Source organism: Calidris pugnax, unplaced genomic scaffold, assembly GCF_001431845.1.
Source record: "Calidris pugnax isolate Ruff unplaced genomic scaffold, ASM143184v1 scaffold232, whole genome shotgun sequence".
In the NCBI taxonomy this organism is placed as follows: Eukaryota; Metazoa; Chordata; class Aves; order Charadriiformes; family Scolopacidae; genus Calidris; species Calidris pugnax.
The window spans coordinates 444,134-455,500 of NW_015090956.1; the positions used below are offsets into that span (position 1 = coordinate 444,134).

Here is an 11,367-nt window from a genome sequence, read left to right on the forward strand (position 1 = left end):
CTTTTGCTCTTCAGGTTGTAAGGGGGGATATCCTCAAGCTGTGAAATCTGAAAGATCCATAATACTTTAATACCTCAGGGAGGTGATTTCCTTTGATTATTAATGCCTGTTCGTAACACTCTGTGATTCAGAACTCTCCACAGTGTTGATTAAAATAATACGGAGCCTCTGTCGTACCAGTATCTCATGAAGTTTCTCTTTTCTCCTCTCTACCCTCTTCTAGCCCTCAGAAAATCACTATTCTTTTGAATTAAGGTGTGAGCCCAACACTGTAGTTGTTCATAAGGAAGTGTTTACCTGGCGTGCAAAATTGGGCAGATCTTGAAGTATCCTGGAGCATCTTTTCTTCAATCCCCTGTGCCTGGAGCCATGTGATTACCTGAAAGCCCAAGTGCTGGCGTATAAAATACTTGTTTCTGCACCGCAGGAGTATAAACCCCCCAAAACACAAGGGAATGATGAAAAACTAAATTGATTGTTTCTGAGTATCAGTATAGATTTAAAAAAAAAAAAAGGGGGGGAGGGGGTGGTTTAGGAGGCTGGCACATTGGTTTAGATGGTTTAGGTTTGCAGTTGATGTACATGTCCTAAATTTCCAACCTATAGCAAGTCTTAGAAGTATTCAAAAGCATGTAACCTATGTGGTAGCAAAGCTCTATTTCTAGATACCCAGATCAGCTACAAATATTATGAGTAATACATGGAATATATGGTACTACACTTGTTTCTTTTCAGATTTCCTCTTTTATGTTTCCTGTCTTGAGGTGTGTTTCATGAACTTTATTTTCAGCAAAAATCTGTTCTCATTAGTCTCAGCGGAAATGTTCTTGTTGAATGGCTGAGTTGAGGATCAAGAATATATCAATAGAGCATCACAGTCTGCACGAATTCCCCAACTCTGATTTTGGATGCTGCCATCTTTTTTTTTTTTTAGCACAAGTCCCAAATGGATGAACTTTGAAACCTTTGTTTAAATAGAGCTTGTTTTCAAGAAAGTCCATGGCCAAGTATGTAAGGGAAAAAGAAGAAAAAGTTATATCGGAGCTCTCCTCAACAGTGTCACTGGAGGTGAGCTGAGATCCTGGTGGGGAGCTCCACCTTCTCCCATCACCTGGTGGCACTTCCTGTGGCAAAGGACCTCTTGAAGACACGTGGTTGCACAGGTAATTTGCATGAAGATGTCATGCGTTGTAGGGCTCGCGGAGGAGCCACTGCTCAAGGTAGAACACACTGGCTTGTACCCTCACCGATGCAAGAAAACTTCTGAAAAGGATTGTGGTTTTTCTCTGAAATGTTTAATATTCAGAATTCACTAGAAGATTTTGTGCTGATGAGGGCTAATCCAGTCCACCCAAAGATGCAGCACAGTGGTACGAGCTTCTTGCCCTGCCTCCTCACAGCCTGCTCATGGCTGTAACGGGGTTAGTTGCCTTGGCAGTTCCCTGGTGGAAACTTTGATGAGAAAATGAAGTAGGAGGACTCTTAAAAATAGCAATATGCGCCCCTTTTGGGTGATGGCATGCTGTGAGAAGGTGGTAGGAGACCTCAGTACTGGTGTGGTTACGCTTATAAGCTAAATATAGCTATTTGCTTAAGAATTAGAAGAAGGAAAAAAAAAAACAGATTTGGAAAAGGCAGAGTGGGTGTCTCAGCTGTTTCACTTTTCTCCCACATGCAGGTAAATTGTCAAGCTCTCTCTGAGCAATGTTTGTTTAACCACTAAAAAGAAAGCGCTTCATGTCACCCCAAAGAGTAAATACTGGAAGTTATGGATTAACTAAGTTTCAGCAGAGCTCATGGCGGAAGAATAGATCACGCTGATTCGCAGTGAATAAAGCAGTAAGTGCTTCAAAAGTATTGTATCCTTTGGGATTTCAAAGTACAGTCTTTATGCTTTAATGAAGCATAAAGCTTGTCGCAAATGTCTGGTGACAAGGGGAGGATGTCGGGGCAGATAAGAAGTATTTTGGGGGAGCTGCTGATGGGTTGAAGGGAACCAGCCCGGGAGGCCTCTGGTGAACGACTGCTTTGGAGCTGGAGCTTTCCAAGAGAAAGTCAGGGCCCAACACAGCATTCAGCAAGGGACCTGCTCTGAGAAAAGCAAGTGGAAGAGCTAGAGCTGAGCTGTCTGAATAGAAACTCTTCAGCACGGGGGTCGTGCCACAGCTCAGCAGTGTGCTCCCCTTCACACCCACCTTCTCTTCTTCAGGTGACTCCTGCTGCAGTATGTGGAAGCTGGTCACCGTAGGGGTGTTGCTTGCTGCCTGCTCTTCACAAATCCGTAGTTCCTCAAGTAAGTTTTCGTTTTAGAAGTACCCTTCACCCTTTTCCAGCCGCCGCAAGTGCGTTTCCTGCTCCTCCGTCAGTCACAGGGAGTGGCTGGAATCATTCCCATGAGGGGGGTTTGAATTCCTCTCTCAAAGGTCCAGAGACAGGGTGCTGGGCCGTGGTGGCTACCTGGTCACAGCCCCGGGGAGCCCTGCAGGCTGGCCCAGAGCAGAGGCTGGAGCCCGCTTCTCGCTGTGCTAGAGAGGGGCTGTTGCTCTGAGAAGTGGAAGGACCGTTACCAGTTTCCAGCCAGCTCTTTTCCCTGCTTGTGCTCTCGCGTTTTTGGTTCCAGTATTTTACAGCAATAAAGATGCAAACCAAGTCCTGAAAATCCAGAAGCGGTCGAACTCTTTTCTGGAGGAGCTCAAACCAGGCTGTATGGAGCGTGAGTGCGTTGAAGAGCGGTGTGACTTTGAGGAGGCCAGTGAGATATTTGAAACCAAGGAAGCAACAGTAAGTTCTTTTTTTTTTTTAAGGATGGATGTGAGACTTAACCCATCAATTGTTTGTTTCCTTAAAGTATTGCAATCCAGGGCACAGGAGATCTTGCTCTCTGCACTGAATATGCATCACTCCTGACTCCTAAGGTGTAGCCATGGTTTTGAAGGTGATTGTGTTACAGTGATTGTCAAGTTGCCACCTGTGTGGGCCACAAAACTTGGCTGCTTGTGCCCGTCCCACCTGACCTAATTGTGAGGTTTAGGTCTTGCCAGGTAATGCCAGTCCCTGCTTGACCCTGTTGGCCATTCTTGCTGCCTCCGAGTTTTTCCCACTCCTTCCAGTCCTTTGCCCTCTGTTGTCCATTCACCAGCTCTGGCTGCCTTTCCCTGTCTCCCCAGTCTCCCAGCTGCATCTGACAAACATTTATCACTGGGTCCTCTCTCCTTCTCCAAATCTCATATTTTCCATTGGACACACCTTTCCACACCCAATCATTCTGTTGGCTTGGACTTCTTCTCACTCCATTAAGCAGAGTAGGCTTGTCACGTAGGATGGACCAGTCCTTGCTGTCCCATAGACCCCAGAGTGGAGTGAGGTCTGTCTTCACAACACCCACATTTTGTCTAACTGGGCACAAATTAATTGTGTGCTCAACAGCACAGGTGACACCCAGCAGTAAGTGACAAGAAAACAGAGGAGCTGTGGAGATATTGTGGGGCTGGTGGGTCTGCAAGCAGGGCAGGGGGATCTGTGCTGAGTGTGGGCAACACAGGAACCTCAGAGCTGGCCAGTTTTGTTGGTTTGTAGTGCCAGTCACTACACTGTCAAGAAGAATGGGACTGATGCTGTTGACCAAGATGCTGTGCTCTGTTGACCAAGACCATGATACTTTAAATCCCTCCCTTGTGAAAAATCTGCTTCTAACCTTAATGTAAGTTTTGTTTCTCCACAGCTAGATTTTTGGACCAAGTATGTAGGTAAGTAAAAGATTTTCCTAATTATTTCTCTGTGTTTCCTCAAGAGTAATTAGTATTCGGCCTTCCTGCCTGCTGCCATGTATCACATACTGATTCAAATTCTCATTCTCTCTTACGTGGGGCGTGCAAAGAGTATTTTCTAGGCCTATCATACAAGCAACCTTCCTAAAATAAGTTGAGGTGCATCTGTGCCTGTCATTCATCATCTCCCCCGAGCTAAGGCCCTGGGCAAAACTGCTCTCTGATGTTCTAACCCTGCCTGATGTAGCCCGAAGAGGAGCCTCACCCCTGCTCTTCGCTTCCCCAGTAACCTGCCTCAGGCTCTGCTCTTTCTTCCCCTTCTGCCCACCCTGATCACCCCACAGTTGTAATTCAGAACCCAAACACTGCCCTTGTCTCTGGGCCAGCATCACGGAGGTACCACCATTTGGTGATGCTTGGGAGTCTCGGGGGGGTCCGTTCACGTTAATATTTGATCTGTGAGTTCTGTGTGAGTCAGGGGTTGTGTTTTCCTGTTTCAGATGGAGATCAGTGTGACCCACAGCCTTGTTCCAATGGGACCTGCAAGGACAACATTGGAAAATTTTCCTGCATCTGCAACAAAGGCTGGGAGGGGGCTTTGTGCAATTATGGTAATGCTGCCTTTAATCCCCTCTAAAATAACATTCTTTGTGACAGGGATCTCTGTAACAGGGATTGACACTTTTGTCAGTGCACAGTGTACTTGCTTTCTTTACTAATGTGATTTCTCTTTTGCTTCGTGATGTGATAAAAGGATTATCTGGGCTTATCTGAAGCAAAATGAACTTTATGTTGCCATGGGAGAGGTTTGGAGATCTGAGCTATCTAAATTTTACAAAAATAATGGAAATAATTCCGTAAGGCGGGGTTTTCACTTTAGAACAGTCAGCACAGGGGTGATGGTGGGGGTTTTTTTATAATACCAGGGAAAAGCAATTCACTGCAAATATTTGATTGTCATTACTGTGACTAATTCTTCCTGGACAAGAGCTGGATGGCGTACTTAGGGATGGACATGTATGTCATGTTTCATCAACACTTAGCACTGTCTGACTTGTGCTCCGTGACAGTGAATTTTCTCTTCTCCAGCCTACCTGCCCTGACTGTAATCTCTGTTTTCTCCATCTCCCCACTGCCTTGTTCTGCACCAGGCTCTATTTGCTGTCTTGGGGCCCAAATGCCATTAACACCCACGACTGCCATCCCAAATCCATTGCCAGCTGTCGCTCGCTTGAATCACGATGTCCTTTTGACACTTCACCTTCCTGTAACTCTTTGGATTTCCAGCTTCTCATGTCTCTCCTGCTGTTCTTTTTTTTTTTTTTTTGCAGAGGTCAAATACACCAACTGTTCTGTCAATAATGGAGGATGTGAACATTTCTGCAGGGATGACCCTGCCAGGCAGCGCCGCTCCTGCAGCTGTGCGTCTGGCTACCAGCTGATGAATGACCACACCACGTGCAAGCCCGTAGGTAAGAGGAGGATGTTCCTATAGTCCAGCTTTGACAGAGGGTTACTCAAACGTGACGTAAGAGGGGTTTATGGGAGAATTGCCTGCATTGCACTTTGTACTGCTGTTCAAAACATCCATTCCGTGCAGAGTAACTCTGGCACTGCATTTCCCAACTCTGTGCCCACTTCACCTGTGTTTGCCTCATGGAGACAAACAGGGGAATCAGGAAACTGCCATCTCTGCATTGAGGGACTTCCATGAAGCCACTGAATAGTATTGCCTGGGTTACAGAGACAGAGGGAATGCTTTAGAAAGAAGTTTTGTATCGGGTGATCTGGTCTTTGCTGGTTAACTCCTCTGCATCTCCTGTAGTGGAGAGGTTGCCCAGAGAAGCTGTGGATGCCCCATCCCTGGAGATCTTCAAGGCCAGGTTGGATGGGGCTTTGAGCAGCCTGGTTTAGTGGGAGGTGTCCCCGTGCAGGGCAGGGGGGTTGGAACTAGATGGTCTTTAAGGTCCCTTCCAACCTGAACCATTCTATGATTCTAGTGGAGTTCCCCTGTGGACGAGTGAAAATGGACTATTATGAAGCCAAAGCAGGATTCGCAGGGGAATCAGGAAACTGCCACCTCTACAAAGCATTGAGGGACTTCCATGAAGCCACTGAATAGTATTTTCTGGGTTAGAGAGACAGAGGGAATGCTTTAGAAAGAGGTTTTGTATCGGGTGATCTGGTCTTTGCTGGTTAACTCCTCTGCATCTCCTGTAGTGGAGAGGTTGCCCAGAGAAGCTGTGGATGCCCCATCCCTGGAGTTCTTCAAGGCCAGGTTGGATGGGGCTTTGATCAACCTGGTTTAGTGGGAGGTGTCCCTGTGCAGGGCAGGGGGGTTGGAACTAGATGGTCTTCAAGGTCCCTTCCAACCTGAACCATTCTATGATTCTAGTGGAGTTCCCCTGTGGACGAGTGAAAATGGACTATTATGAAGCCAAAGCAGGATTCAATATTCGGCTCATTGAGGGAAAAGCAGGAAGAAGGGGAGACAGCCCTTGGCAGGTAAGGAGAAAAGAGCTTTTTATCAGATCGTTCAGGCTCTTCCCAAACAGCTCTGCCTGCCTTGCTGCTCCAGAAAGGCTCCTACATTGCTAGCGGTGGTGTCACATGATGTCAAGATTCCCTTAGCTTAGCTTTTACAAAAGCAACCCAAAAGTTGGAATAACAGGAAAAAATAGTTTATTATCTGTTAAGACTCTTGACCTTGTCACTGTTGCCAAATTTTTTACCTTACCTTGCCAAGAGTGTCAAGAGAGAGGGTCTTGATGGTGCTTACCTACTCTGTTGCTCCATCCAAGGAAAGGCCACTTGATCACCACACTCATGGTGCATGCTCCAGCGACTCTAACAGCCTTGTGGTGGGAGCATGAGGTGATCTTCACCCCTTCCTGCATGGGTCTGTTCTTATAAGCCTCATCTGTCATAAATTCAAATTTAATCTGCAAAATATGTCATAGTTTTACAGAGCAGGTTGGGACACCACAGAGAAAGGGGAGACCTCACAGAGCTTATCGTGGAAATGGTTCTCTTCAGCATTAAAGGCCTTTTTACATGGTAGCCTGAGAGCTGCAGCCTGAGAGGATGCACTGTCTTCTGATGCAAGAATAATCCCCTCATTTGAGCTCTGTATTTCAAACCTTTGAAGTACCAAAGTGCTTCTTTGGTGACCAGCATTGTCTCCTGCTGGTCTTGATGAAGTCAATGCTCATTCAGGCAGAACATTCAAAACTTTTCTCTAGGTGTTCCGCAGAGACCTTATTCATGGTGCCTTTGTCCCACTGTAGACCTTTGGCTTCAATAACTGTGACATGATTTGGTGCCTTTTGCAGCCACAAAGAAGAACACGTACAGTATTTTGTGCGCTGTGCTCCACGCAGTGTCACACCTCTCTTTTTTTTTTGTGTGTGTGTTTCAGATTATGCTTCAAAACAGCAAAGGGAGATTTCTCTGCGGGGGGGTTCTCATCCATCCGTCTTGGGTCCTAACGGCGGCACACTGCGTTGAGGCACAAGTGGGGCTCAAAGTAAGAATTGGTAAGGAAAAAAAATCTATCCTTGTTTTTTTCATATGTAACTCTTTCATTCCCAAGGTTTATAATCTCAGGAGAAAGACCAGCAGGTTGTGAAGACAAAAGTCCTTCTTGGTTGTAGGAGCAGGTTGTCTAGGAAGTATTTAATATGCACCTTAGCAGGAAACAAAAAAGTTTAGTAAAAGTTCTGCTTTCATTTGAGCCACTCTCAGCCTCAGTGTGGAAGTGAGCTGATGTCATCTGTGCACTGCCTCTTGTCTATAAGGTTGAAAGACTGGGTCTCTTCTGCTTTTTTTTTTTCTGGTGATGAAAGTGTTCAAGGTCATCCCAATCCTGAAAAAAAATATGTTTTGATCCCCGGAGGGGAACATCATGGTGCCTCTTCCTGCCTCTTCATACATTTGAACACCTTTAGGTCAGAGAGTTTCAGCAGAGAAGGAGAGGTGCTGCAGAACAGCAACACTGCCTTTAGGGCTCTGCTGCTCTTAAGCATGAGAACATCTCTGCCAAGGACAGAACTGCTCATGAATTAACAGACAAAAATAATTGTTCTGTTCACGCTTAAGTAGATTTTATTTTTTTATTTTTTTCTATCTACTATTGCTGACAGAGGCTCAGCTGCTTTCTTTTTGCGTTAGTGAAAAGATAGGCTGTTCCCAGTAACTGTGGAAAGTCTTGCAAATGTATTGTGTGTATACATAGCCTTGGAAATATATTGTCTGTATACGTAGCCTTGGAAATACATTGTCTGTATGTGTGTTCCACACATGCTGGGGATGTGCAAATGTTTGAGAACAGAGATGATAAGGCATAAGGATAAGAGGCTAAGGATGTGTTTATGAACATCCTCCATTGTTCAACATAAAGGATGAATGGAAAAGCATCTGATAGACCCTTGGGTCCTCTTAGTGCCAGAACATTCACCTCTTCCACAGAGGGACATCAAAGTAGAAGTGCGTGTTGTAGTTTGGAAATACACAGACTGCACATCTCCAAGCACTTCTACTTACTAGTAAGTCATTTTCTTGCCTTTTAAGTGTTTGCCAATATGTCTGCTTAATTTTAGTGAGGCCCAAGAAGAAGAAACCTGTTCAGTTTGCTTGGTAAAGGATCTTGGAATGTTTTAGGGGAAAAGCAGCATCAGATGTGGTGTTTGAACATTCTGCAGGACTAGATGTAGCTTTGAGTGTAACTCTAAGGGCAGAGGTCAGTGGGGAAGATGGTAACAAGGGGAAGTATTGAGGTTGCAAATATATTCCTCCACTCTGACCTCGTTCTGCAGGTCTTGGTAGAGATCTGTGCAGTCTGACAAGCTTTCGGGTGGGATTGCTGTGCCCTCTCTGCAGCAAAGAAAGGAGGAGTGGGATCTGTCAAGAGGGTCTTGTGCTGTCCAAAATTTTCAATGGGTGAAGATAAACTTGAGAACCCTGATTTAAAAAGATTTTTCTTTTTTTGGCTTAAATGAAACTTAAGAGACATCTCACAGACAAATTTGGGGTGTGTTCACAGAGTAATTTGTAGTGTAAGGGTGATCAGCAATAGGGGCTTGAAGTTCTTTCTCTTTCCCAGCTTCCCCAAAGGACTTCCTTCTTAACAGAGGAAGAAGCAACTGTGTGGTCATGGACTGAGACTGCTTCTCATTCAGCCCTGAGCAATGGTGCTGTGGTGAGATGGACACCACAGAGGGGTTTTTACTGTGGTGGTGGGATGTGTGCAGGGCTGAGCTGACCACAGCCTGGGACTTGACAAAAAGAGAAGAGATTCTTCTCTGAATGACACTCCAGGTCAAGCAGAAGGGAACCTTTTTAAGGCACAGCCTAACATCACATGGTTGGTCTTTTACATGCATCTTTTGGCCATTTTACTGCCACCAGAAAAGCAGTTCTCATTGGAAAAACATGTGCTCCAAACCCTAGAGACGTCCAGTGAGATACACGGAGCAGAGTTTTGAATGGAGACACTGCCGTGTGTGGGGACAGGCGTGGGCTCTGTGACAGTGATGAAGGTGTTGGCACTGAGACCTCAGAGGTGACACTCGACCTGCCTCTGCCAGGCTGGGGCACCCAGCACCGTGCAGCTCTCTGACAGCCCTCCCTAAGAGCAAATCTGGAGGGGAACTTTGCCCTCCTGAGCTTGGGGAGCAGTCCTGCAGCAGGACTCAGCTGGCTTTTTAGTGACAGAAGTGAAAAGTTGAATCTCAGAGTAGCTGAAGTTTTGGGGGATGGATTTGAGAACAACCCAATTTTCCTGTTTGTGGCTCTTGTTCCTGCATCTCCAGCTTAAAACCATCCAGAAGTGTGTTCAGAGCTCCAAGAAAATAGAGCAGATAGGTGAATGTAATAGTCAAATTCAAAATACTGTCTCTCCCTTCAGGGAACGGGTCTCACACTCCCTTGTTCATGCAAAGCTTCATAGTTCATATATTTTTTTTGCCAGCAACAAGATTACGGTGCTCCTTACTGTGTAGAAGAAACAAGATGCATTTCATAGAGCCTGTAGGTTCAGTACATCCAGGTGTGGGTAGGACTTCTGGAATTTGAAATATATTACAGAATCACAGAATCTTCTAGGTTGGAAGGGACCTTAAAGATCATCTTGCCCAACCGTCAACCTAATAACTGAGAAAGGAAAAATTCATGACAAGAAGTCAAAAGGGCCTTCTCCTGGGCTGGTGGAGCTGTTGCTGGACGAGCACCAGAGCGAAAGCTGTCACCCTCTTGCTCATACCTGTCTCAGGACGCAGCTCATGGCCATGCTTGTAGGTAGAGCAGGTGAAGCCTGGCAGAAGGTGTGCTCCTACACGACTAGGAGACTCCTCCTCAGAGGAGATGATCTGACAGTGCGTGAGTCCAAGGGTATTTCCCAGGCCCAAAGCAGAGTTTAGTGACTGTGACAACAGGACTAAACCCCTGTCCCTCATCTACCAGTCAGCCCTCAGCTACAGCAGCTGGAGAGTGGGTAGCAGGAGGTGTGCTTCGAGGACACTATCACCACAAAAGAGAGAGGTCACGAGAGCAGAAGAAAAAACAGATTTATGAGTGTTGTCTTGGTAACAGCAAGTCCCTCAGGCTCTGGTACTACTGCTCACTGCAGGCACATCGGAGCAGCTTCAGCCTCCTGCTGTGGATCATGGCTTTTGGGTTTGTATCTGGAGGGATTCAACTAAGACTGAAAGAAGGCAAAAGTTAACGGGGGGGGTGGGTGAACAAGTTTGAAGGATGATATTGTGAAAAGCACATTTGAAAAGGTGGTGATAAAGAGCAACTTCCAACTCACCTATCCAGAGACAGAGAAGGAAAGGACACTTGTGTCACACAGGCGCAGAGGTGAGGTGTCAGCCTGGATGTCCCACCACCTCGTGTGCTTGGACCCGAGCCTGCCAGCAGCTTGCATGTGCATGGTGGAGAGTTCTCCAGAGAAGTGTTTTTATCAAGTACATACTGCAGTTGGCTTTGGTATGAAGCTTAAATTAACTGAGAGCACAGCTCAGAAACGTGACAGCCACCGATAATTATTCTTGGGGCTGTCTCTTCACAGCCTGTCAGGTCTGTCTCTCTCTTTCCTTTTCCAGTGTATCACAAATTACTTGTTTCTTGCCTTTTTTCAACTTGCTTTCCTGCTTACTGTTCCAGAGCTGCTTGGCCATGATCGTGTAGCACAAGTAACAACTGAGAAGACTTCAGTAGTCAAAAATTCTTTAAAATACAGACTTCAGAAAGGAATAGTCTTACCAGTCAGTCTTTGTCCTATAAACCCTGAATTTAATTCATTCAGGCAGCAGTTGTACAGTCAAAGCTCCTGTGTGCTTCCTCTCCCAGCTTCTGATGCTGACACCAAGAAGGTTCTCCTGAAGAAGATCTCTCCAGTTGCACAATCGTAGTGCGACACGAACACAACAGGGCATTTCAGTTTCTCAGCTGATGACCCTAGATCTAGGACGCTAATTAATTTAGTACTGTATGTATTCATGATTTAGGAAGATGTGGAGAGTTTGTACATCTAGTAGGAACTACGTTTTTCTGTAGCGTTTTATTATCAGTTGTATTTATTTCGCTGGATGTAATAACA

At 45.8% G+C, this 11,367-nt stretch overlaps 1 protein-coding gene across 1 annotated transcript in view; it reads left to right on the forward strand.

Annotated features, from left to right (window-relative positions):
• Positions 1–962: 962 nt before the first annotated feature.
• PROC (protein C, inactivator of coagulation factors Va and VIIIa) overlaps positions 963–11,367 on the forward strand; it is a 21,402-nt gene continuing 10,997 nt past the window's right edge. The window contains exons 1-9 of the mRNA XM_014952109.1: positions 963–1,163; positions 1,679–1,839; positions 2,210–2,293; positions 2,621–2,781; positions 3,722–3,746; positions 4,268–4,378; positions 5,099–5,239; positions 6,163–6,272; positions 7,186–7,303. Coding sequence (XP_014807595.1) covers positions 2,227–2,293; positions 2,621–2,781; positions 3,722–3,746; positions 4,268–4,378; positions 5,099–5,239; positions 6,163–6,272; positions 7,186–7,303 — 733 coding nt within the window. The 5' untranslated portion in view covers positions 963–1,163; positions 1,679–1,839; positions 2,210–2,226. The remainder of the gene's footprint in view (positions 1,164–1,678; positions 1,840–2,209; positions 2,294–2,620; positions 2,782–3,721; positions 3,747–4,267; positions 4,379–5,098; positions 5,240–6,162; positions 6,273–7,185; positions 7,304–11,367) is intronic.